Consider the following 11,193-nt stretch of genomic DNA (forward strand, 5'->3'; position numbering starts at 1 on the left):
GCGGATAATTCAGCGCATCCGAATTACATGCTCGGCGTCCTGTCTAGATAGGATGAGCACCTGCGGATTTAACGGAGGCGGAGAACGATTACTAATTAGCCGGGATTTCGCTACCTCAGTGAGAACTCGCTCAATGCACGTGATCTCCGGAAGGATGGAGGTTTGTAGACGTTTCTATTCGATTTGCGACTAGAAGAGCATTCTTTGAATGAGAATAGTGATGCTTAATAAGTTAGCGGATTGCAGTAAATGTGTACCACAGATAGTGGCGTCAATTGCCTGTTCAGCCGTTTTTAATGTAAGATTTAATTGCTTACTAGTTGAAAAATAAGCCTCAATCGATATGTATCAAACTAACACGTAGAACTTGCAAAGTCCTACTTTATGGTTCTGAGTATGGAGGGAGGAAGTTTGTCAAAGTTAAGTCAGGGCTGCACGATCATTTCATAGTAAACTAATTTCATTGCTTCCCATCATATTCACATTGATTTCACACATCCGACCAATTATTCTAACCATAATTAATCGATCATCCGACTTCGAACTTATGCTACATTAAGAGAATAACTTAATCAAAGATGAAATCAATATAATTGTTTTGGTTTCTCCACAGTGGATGCTCCAGTAACACAATCAAATCGCGGTTAAAGGTAGACCGAACGGGGTAAAAAAGAAAAATAGGTAAGTAGATAGAAGGAAGAGTATGAAAGAGAAATATATCAGTCGCGAAGCGAAATTCATTCGCGAGCTTGCACTCTCGAAATCGTAATCTCTGATGAGACAAAAGCCAGGCATTGTTCGGGTCCCGCGATTTTCGCGGCAGTTCCATTCAGATCGACCTTGGCAATAGGGTACAGAAACATTAATGCGCAGTCCCCAGACGGATCTTAGACTCGTTCGAAATTCACAGGACCCGAAGAAACGAAGAGCCTCTGCTTATCTAACTGAAAAATAGTGGAAAAGAGAAGGAAGGAGACGAGAGAGAGGAAAGTGGTGTGGGCTGCGAAAAGATTTTGTTCCTAATAGCAATCATTAAACGAGGACAACGGGTTTTCATACGTGCACGCCTAAAGATATGCAGCTTCCTCGAATGGTTGAAGGTGGGTGACGTAAAGCGATGAAAAGAGTGGGTGACGCGGTTGGGGTGTATTGGGTGGATGAAGAAGAGGGAGGAGGCTATACTTAAATTACCTAGGAAGCATCGCTGGCATTCATACGTGGGATAAGCATTGTCATCCCGGGGGATTGTCTCATAGACACCTCACTGGCACATGCTTTATGTCGTAGAGGGTAGCGGAGAACCGGTGCAGAGGGTGGTGGTTCGGTGAGACAGGGGCCACAAGGTGGAGAAAGAGGGGGATAAGCGGGGGGTGGCAGTCGAACCTTTATTAGGTAGATAACCGAGATGCGAGCTGCGTTATATAGATGCCCATCCACGCTGAGCTGCCTCGTTTTATTCACTTCAATGCTTAATGGAATTGAATTCTTGTAAGCGCTCTCAGCCCCTCCGCTAGTCACCTCGTTCGCCCACCGCCCAACCCGTTGCACCCCTCGGGGGCGGCGGTGGAGGGAATCGAAGAGACAGGCAGAGGCGGAGGACATGAGATAATTGGTATTTTGTCTCGCCAAATCCTTTGTATCTCGAGTTTTAATTGACTTCGAGATTTTTCAATACTAATTTGCACCTAACTGCATAGAGAAAGATAGGACGTGTATTGGTAGCCTGGCCGACTTGTGCGAGTCCACGAGGGACCGTGCACGTATTTCCCAGGATCCGGACCGACGGAATGGCGACCATCCTCCGACGGATTTTTTCCCTCCCCCGGAAGAGTCCGGCTCCTCTCTCTTCCTCGCTCTCCTTCCTCTTTTTTTTGCGCTATAATCGCTTCCTCCCTCTGTTTACCGTTCTCTTATTGGCGCTACGTCATCCTCCCGTTCCACGTCGCTTCGGCGAGCGCCATCGACGATTTTTTTAAATAGCAGCAGATTTTGATAGCAGTTTTATTCGGCAGATTCTCGCTATTATACGACCAGACAATAGATACGCAGCAATATTCTCTACGGTCGTACGAATAAATTCCAAAAACTCTTTAAAATAATATTCCCTGGAAAACATTCCTAGAAACTTCTCCGCAGATACGAAATTATATACCGAGAAAAATTGTCCTGTTCGATCTCATTGTTATAACTGGAATAACTCTTGAAGTAATAATCGTTAAGTCGATACGATACTGCTCGGTCGACCGCCACTTCGTTCCAAAATGCCGGAGGAAGCTTAATCGATTATTTGAAAATCGAAGTAAGGAGACACCGCAGCGAGGCGTACGCGCCTCCGCGACACAAAAGCACAAACGACTAATGCAGTTCACCGATAGAGAGAGACGGAAAGGATGGAAAGAAGAGAGAGGGAGAGAGCACAGGAGCTTTTATTCGTTCGCATTGCTGAATGTCCTTTGGGAGCGGAGGGCGCGGTGAGTCGAGATTGGGAAAGGGGCACCGCTCGCTCCTTTCGCCGCTGTTGCTTTCCATTCTAATCCAAGTGCCTGTCGTCGAGAGATTTTTTTCATTGTTCCTCAGATTTCCCACAGGAAAGGAACCAGCAGATTTCTGCCTTTCATTGTTTCTGCCGGGCGAAAGAAGGACACCAACATACGAATTCTGATTAATTACTCGACAAAACGACGACCCTGAATTAGTCGCCTGGCAAAGAAACGACGCTGATCATTCGTCTTCGCAATTGTGTTAGACTATTGGCCTCGTAACGCGATTAATTTCATTAGATAGGATGAAAGAGAAGTAATAACGTTTATGACTGTTGATTAAGGAAAATAATTAGCATCATGGATATTTCGTCATTGAAAAATATAGAACAGGAAGAATTTTTAATACCCGCTGCGCAAAATGAAAATTTAAAAAATAGTCTGTGTATGTATCTCTAGAAGAGTAAAAATAATTCTGCTAAAAATCCTCGCTCAAAAAATAAAGAGGTCGGTACCTCCTTGTTACTCCGCTAGACATTACCTACGAACCAGCCATAAGTAAAGCACAAAAATTAAAATCTCAAATAATGAAACAAATGAAACGAAAATGTCGACGTAACAAGATTCCAGACTCTAATCACGAGAATCATATAAATGCCGGTCGAGACTCGCTTCTTTCGAGGTCAGAAGGAGGAGAATGGACGATGATCGAAGCGAAAGACCTAATCCACTCGAAAGTGCTCGAGCTCGTTGACCAAGAATACTCCATGTCGTCGTCGTGGTGGGCCGGCAGGGATGAACGGGGGTGGGAATAAGCATAACCAATTATCGCGCGATATCGCGTCGCCGTTGGCGTGCAAAGCAGTACACGAACAGAGGTAGTCAATAACGGGCAGCCTATACGCTATTTGTACTTCATCGTATCGAGGTAATCGATAATAATAATTGCAGCTCGCGGTCTCCGAGGCAGCAGCAGCCCTCCTCGGTTCAGCTACGGCTCAGAGGGGTTGCTGCTGTTCCTCGTTTGGTGTGTCGGTGTCGTTTACTAGGGAGAAAGGGTAGAACACGTACGTATGCACCGAAGCAACTTCGACGAATAGCGTGAAGAGGGTCGGTTCGTGGGCGCGGCGTACGACGCTCTGCGTCGGTTCCGCCCTCGAAATCCAGGTAGACAGAGAAACATCTATCAGAGAAAAGAGAGAGAAACAGAGAGGAAGAATGGATTCCCCCAGCGGGTCACAAACCGGTCGCTCGTCAGTCGACGCTCAGTCGACATAGGCAGTTGAAACGCGCACGTTCAACTGTTTAGTTCGTTTACTTACGCCTAGAAGGTTTATCCTTTCCGTTCTTCGTGTATTTCTTTTCTTCCTACTAGTGTCTTCAAACTTATAAGAAACAAAAAATTCCGTCAGTGGTTTTGTGTGTAAACAAAGACTGTCATTGAGTTTGATAAATATCGCAACTGTGTGAAGTTACCGAGTCTTACGAAAGGTTCGATTCAAGTTGACAACACATTCATATATTAGATTTACAATAACTGTGATTCAGTACTATGATAAGTTCTCACCAACAACATCCCAACTACGGGTTCCTCTCCAGCATGGACCTCCATTCCGTTCATCATGTGAGCCAGGATATAAACCAGCAGACATCAACCTCGCAGGAGCAACACATCAAGAGGCCTATGAACGCGTTTATGGTATGGTCTCGGATTCAGAGAAAAAAGATCGCATTAGATAACCCTAAGATGCATAATTCAGAAATATCTAAACGACTTGGTGCTGAATGGAAGCTTCTCTCTGATTCGGAAAAACGACCCTTCATCGACGAGGCAAAACGTTTACGTGCTGTCCATATGAAGCAACATCCAGACTACAAGTACCGTCCACGAAGAAAACCAAAGATTCCAGTATCCATCAACAATGGTAAAGCAGTGTCACTAAATTCAGGTGCTTTTGCCACTTTCCCATTACCGCCTTACTTCGCTGCATCTGCCACGCCAGTTTCTCATCATCACCACCATCCACATCCTCTCGATTATCCGCCTCTGCCGCCCTACTTTGGATCCGCCTTCGACGCCGTCCACTTGAGCAAGCTGGTAGCTGGTAGTGGGACAGGATCGCCATCGACGAACGCGGCGGCAGATGCGGCCAACAATAACGCAGCTTCTGCGGCAGCAGTAGTCACTAGCTTCTATTCGGGATTATATTCCACACCTACAGCACCAGCTAAGCCGTATCCGACGACGACGTCTCATCTGGGACCACTATTTCCAACTGGGCACCACAGCGTACCATCGACTACACCTCACCCACCTTTAATGTTCCAATCTTCGACGTCAACTGATCCCGGAAGCATTGCGACGACGACCAGCAGTCCAGGAAGCAGTCCAGCATCTACTCCTGTACCATCGTCCCATCAGCATGTCCCTACATCGGCTACGCAGACCACGTTGGATATGGAGCAGCTACGTCGACCAGTCCCCGTGTTATATTAAACCCACCGATTTAGACAAAAAGGAAGGTTAGGAGGGGCGAAAAACTTGCAACATCCCAGGAACAAGAAGAGATTAACAAATGAAAAGGAATAAAAGTTGGAAATAGAAGAGAAACAGAAAAACAGATGAAACACAAAATTTGAGATTCGTTCGCGAACTATTATGATCTGTCAGGATAGGTAGGATCGTGCAAGTTTAGTTTTTAAAAATCGTATATCGTGATCAGTTTATATCATATTTCTGATTGCATTTATGATCTCCCGTGCGGGAAAACGGCATAATATACTTATATCGGCAGCGCTCGAGAGCTGAAACACGAGATATATATGAGAAACATCGACGAACTTAACGTACACACAACCGTGGACACAACCGTGGGAATCTTTTTACCGATTACGAATTAGTTTACTGATCGTAGAGTGGGAGAGGGAACGGAGGCGTGATTTTCAAGGGCGATCGATTCGGGGTTCGGGAAAGGCTTGCCGGCATCCACGCGGATAATTGAATTAGCATATTAATGTGATGGAACAAAAGAGCCGTTTAGGTCCGGAATTCGTTTTGCTTTATTGAATGTGCTTCATTGTATACTCAAAGTGTACATGAATAGATGATGCCCTCCTCCCGTGAGATGAACTGTATTGTTTTCAAATAATGTTTTCTAATTGCAGATATACCTTTTATGGTCATCGATACCAAAAGAGATCTTGATCTGCGTGAATGATATCAAGCAAATGCTTTCGAACACCCGCGGCGCGGCGCTCTTGAGATCACTTCTGGCGCGCCACCTTTCTCCGACCTCTAGGCCTTACGATCTATTGTTCTACTCCTTTGATTTCGAACAGGCCTCGACTTACCTACGTCGGTGGAAATGGCTTGGTCCGTCCACGCTTTACGCCCCATGGCTCGTTATTGACTCTCGAGCGTTACCATATATCGTTTTAATATATCGTTTCTACGATTGTAAATAGTTCGTAAAATACACAAATCGCGTAGGTTAAGTGTACGAGTCGTGTTTGCTTATGGTTTTTAGAAATTAGATATTTCGTAAAACAGCGCGTCTTGCGTATCCGTCAAATCTTATTTTGCTCAATAACTACTCATTCGCATTCAACTAAACAAGTAGACAGATTGAAACTTTTTACTCAAAATTCCAAAAAACTTTTCTATATAAACGTGCACAAGTAAGAACTGTATGAAAAAACAGGTAATGACTAACATAAAGCGAGATCTACTTTGAAGACCTAAAAATACGAATTCCTGAAAAGCAACTGATATTTCTACTCTGTTGGATTTAATTCATATTGGTTAATATTCGGAAAATTATACGTTAAATTATATTATATATTTACGATTATCCTTGGGAATGTAGTTTTCAGCAATAAACAAGGAAATATTTCAGGATTAATAATTAATAATTAATTTTAACGAATTAATCAAACAATTTTTTTTCAAAAGTACGTATAGGTACAATAATAAGGATATATATTATCTTCGAGTCGTTTCTTGTTAGTTGACTGTGGTCTAGATGTAGATGGACCAGTCGTTAACTGTGATTTTATTGCGAGTTTCCACATATACTCGTATTTCTCAAGGGTACTTATGTCGAACGCAACAAATCCACGCGTACGTGTCTTTTCGTAGTTTTAAAAAGTTGACATTTTTTTACTACTTGTTCTGACAAAAGCACGTACGATATTGTTGCATTGTGATTAAAATTATTCAAAATAGGTAGAAGAGAGATTGTGTCTAAAAAATACATTCGTATGTTATAATAAATTTTTATCTCTCGATCTTTATCTTCATTTTTTTACTCCTAGTTTAGATTTGTTTATATATGAAATATATGTATAATATATTAGCTATATGTCCAATGTTATATACGTTTTAATATTGGAGTGTATAAGTGCGAGAGCGAAAACCAAAATTGTCGACATGATCGATAAAAGTGTATATATGTACATATATGAGTTCGTCCATTATATGTGTATACATGTGTTAAGTCCATTTGTGTTACGTTATGAATAAATTGTTATTATTTGTCCGAAGCATGGCTGTGTAAAACATCCATCTAACATGAACGATGTTCGTTGAGCGATCGATCGAAATTCATTGCTTTCATTTTTAACAGTAATTTATCGAACAGAAATAATTTTATCATCGACAACGATCAACCATGGGGATCGATAAAAGAAAAGAACAAAGTCTCTTATCATATATGTGGTTTTATTTATTATTACTTAGACATCAAAGTAATAAATGATTCTATGAATTTCAGTAATCAACTTCTTTCTCTTATTTCTACCCTCTATCTGAGCTGCTATCAAACCACTTGTATTACGATTGAATTAAACAAAATAATACCTTTAAACAAAATTAAAACTCTTATTAAGACAAAAATTTCAAGAAACTCGAAAATGACACGAATATTTTCAATTGTTTGAAAACTAGAAGCAAAATGCATTGGAGTCGATCGAAAAAATCGAGTGCACCTACGATTGTCCCTAAAAACTCATTTCAACCCCAACCACTGTCAAAGCATTAAGATGGATATTTGATCGAAAAGATTCGAGGTCGTCGAACAGATCGATCGAGTGTCAGGTATCGTACGGATCCAAAGCGATTTGGAATCAAGATCGAAATCCTTGGAACGAAGGTTTCGCACAGCGCAACGCCGCGCCAGCTGCGGGACAATGGCGAGAGTCGTCGAACAAAATTCGTAACCTCGAATTTCCTTGCGACATTGGAGAGGCTGGAGCGGCTATTCAAAGCCACCAGCTAGTCTTAGGGAAAAGAGAATGAAAATATAAAAGCGGGAAGAAAGCAGAGAGACGTCAGGTTCTCGTCAAACGGCACCTCTCGTCGTACTCCCTTTCCTACACACCTATACTTATTATATACACGTATGTATATATATATATATAATATATATACAATTTTTTCTCTGTGCTCGTTCGGTCGGTGCATTGAAAATTTTTGCCCCGGCTCGGTCGAAGGTGGCCACCCTTTGCTTTTATGGGATACAAGTAGGAAAGAGGAAGAAGGAGAATCGGTCGGTTTTCGTCCTCAGTGTCGCCCCAATGGGCATTGCGTTTCGCTATAACTACCCTCTGTTTAGAGGTCAATTGTATTGGCACGAGGATCTTTTTACTTCTTTCACCCTAAGAAACCCCGCTGGCTCTGTTGGCCCGTCTCCTCAGTAGGGTGCGCACTTTCCTCTTTCCTTTTTTTTCTTTTTCTCGTCGGGTTGATCCTGTGTGTACGTTGTATATACTCTTATGCGTTCTCGCGTATCGATAACGGGGTGCGAGTTCCTTTTTTCCTGATGCTTACGGACAAACTTCTTGACTACCCTTTAGTCACAGCTCGCATTTCAAACTTTTTATTCGATATCGTTAATGTGTTTTCCGCACCACGAGAAATTTGAATGACAGCTTTCGTCGTTGATTTTAGGGGTTGTTATTATTGTTAATTCAATTTTTTCGACTGCTTAATGACGTGAAACAGTTATTATAGAAATTATGAATGCGAGAGTATGAAAGGGACTAGTGGCACCTTTTGCGAAGTAAACTGTAATTAAATTTTAAAAACAGCTTTTTATAATTTCAACTCTTCTGATATAAAGGGCGTACAGTGGCGAGCGCATAAATAGGGAAATGAAGAAAATTCAACTAAGCCAAGTGAAGTAAATTCAACTAATTACGTATTGTGAAAAATATTCTTCCTATACTTCTTTCCCTATACGATTTTTAAACATTTTTAAAAAGTTTCTTATAGTTTCAAGCACTATAAATATAGAATGACCTAATTATACTGCTGGATAAATAACATTAAAAAATTCACTTCTGACAGACTCATATCTTTCTCCTATTACACAAGAACTGCTTATGTACATCTGTACATATCTATATCATACTCCTCAAAATTTGAATACTCTTCGCGATCATGATAATGGAAACACAAATACACAGACCATATTGAAAAAACAAATAGAGCGAGAATTACCATGAAATAATCCCAAGAGGTCACAGTTGCAGCGGAACTTCAACACTCGTCGACCGACATCCGTTGCGAGACCCACTCGGTGCCGAAAAAGTTAAAAGAAGAAACTGACACAGCCTGGATGATTTTACTCACCGCGAAACAAAGGTGTCAATGATCGGGAGAGTAGGGTGAAAAGAGGTTGAAAAGAAAAGCATTATCGGATTCCAAGTGGGCCGGTCAGGCCTCTTTAACGAGATCATTGTCGACGTTGACTGGTAGGCAAAAGTGTTTCAACGTACAAGCACTCGACTCCTATGCTATTGTTTTCGTCGAACGAATTGAAACAATGTCCACTTTGAATCGAGAACTCTGTCCTACGAATAATATAATGCGCTTAATTGTTTTCGCAATGCCTGGGCCCGAGGTGCTCGACGTCGCTGTCATAAATGAAAAAGTGGCATCCTCGAGGATCGAACAGCGTCGAAGAAAAGGCTCCTTCACCGAGAGGGGGTGGAATGAGGAGAATTCGTTTCCTCTTGACTCGGTTACATTATTAAAGCGTCGTTCTTTGTGCCACCTTGTCGATCCATCTTGAAAGCGCTCGATAATGTTCCTGGACATTTGGCCCGAATGCAAAGCAGTAAAATCGTATTCGAAGCATCGTTGGGATCCACTAGAATCACTGATGGCAACATATGCCACGAGTTATCACGATAATTCATATAATTTAGTTGAAAAATAGAAAGAAAGATTGTAACGAATCGAACTGATTCTGGCTTCGTACCACGTGAATGATTAGTTAATTAAATATAGTTGAAACGATACCGAGGTGGATACGCAATCCGTTCGGGTTATATACAAAAGCAAGAACGTTTGTAGGGAAAACCGGAAACCTTTCTGATGCTAGCTGAGGCTGATTGAAAAAGACGATGCCACGTGCTTGCTCTTTCCACCACCCCTTTTTCACCGTTAATGGATGTATTCAACCTTTCGCAGTGCGCGATAGAACGGAGCAATATTGTGTGACGACTCGATAATCGTAGCAGAGGGAATTTACAATGTTTGTCGGTAGATTTCTTGCAAAAAGAATAATATTAATTGAACCTGACTTCCTGAATAGCGAAGAACACAAATGATTTAAAGTAAAAAGTTGGCCATCGAAAGTGTGAAGAGCGTGTCGCATCAGATGTCTCTCCGAATAAAGTTTCGAAAGCTCCTTCTTTCCATTCAGAACAAAACTCCCACCGAAGGAACAAGAACTTCCGAACTAAATAATTAAGAAAACCACTTAGGTGGCCCTCTGTGGCGACCCTGATAAAGGGTTGGACATTTATCAAGCAGCAGACCGTTTTGCCATCGACGCGATTGTCTCGCGGCGCGTTCCAACGGAGTCGTCGAATACCGCGCGGAAAGTCTTTCGCTGAACGAGTTTTTGGCCGAGGTCGCCACGAAAAACAAGCCTTTCCCATTTCGAACAATGCCCAGAGCCTTATTCGCGCGTGAATTTCGCCCGCTGAACTTCTTCCTCGCCACTGTTCGCCAGCTACGACAATTATTTTCGTGCGCCGTGTCACTCGAAACGACAATCGAATTTGCTCCGTGGCAAGAAGTTTTCTCCAGTGAAAAGTCGGAAGGGGACAAACATAGAATAATATCGAGGCGGATTTCTTCCTTCGAAGAACCGCTTCCACCAGCGAAAAACGCGTGAAACACAATCCGAAGAATCGCTTGGATAAACGCAGGTAAATTGCATTCAGTTTGTGTCAATGCAATGCAAGACGCCATTCTTATCGAGGCAACGTTCCAGCGAAACCCCAGTTATAAATCCGCGGAAAAACGGTAACACTCAGAGGCCTGAGACGCGGGAACAATCGTCGAAATTCACCGAGACGTTTCCACCCCAGTTTTTATGGTGCATACAAAATCCCGGGAACAAACGATTAAAGACTTTTTCGTGCTTTTACTCCATAGAAACGAAAATACTATTGTATCGTTTCGATATTTTCACGCTCATTCGTAACATGCCAACATTGTACTCAGGAAATTTCCAAGGTAACAATGGAAACTTCTTATTATAACTTTCTAACAATTAAGAAGAAAACCATTACGAAAGAATAGGGGAAAAAAGCGAACATATTTAAATGTATATACTACCGTGGAAAGGCATTCGGTCATTTTACTTTTGACGTAACGTATTCTATGTATGTATTTTTAAGTTAAAGATAAAACACGTTT

General features: G+C 42.0%; 1 protein-coding gene across 1 annotated transcript; it reads left to right on the top strand.

The window, feature by feature from the left end:
- The first annotated feature begins 4,016 nt into the window (after window positions 1-4,016).
- LOC132907518 (transcription factor sox-3-like) lies at window positions 4,017-6,225 on the top strand. Its single transcript, XM_060960687.1, has one exon. The coding sequence runs from the start codon at window positions 4,033-4,035 to the stop codon at window positions 4,975-4,977; it is 945 nt and encodes a 314-aa protein (XP_060816670.1). The 5' UTR covers window positions 4,017-4,032; the 3' UTR covers window positions 4,978-6,225.
- Window positions 6,226-11,193: the final 4,968 nt, after the last annotated feature.

The sequence above is a fragment of the Bombus pascuorum genome, chromosome 5 (genome assembly GCF_905332965.1).
Source record: "Bombus pascuorum chromosome 5, iyBomPasc1.1, whole genome shotgun sequence".
Lineage (NCBI taxonomy): Eukaryota > Metazoa > Arthropoda > Insecta > Hymenoptera > Apidae > Bombus > Bombus pascuorum.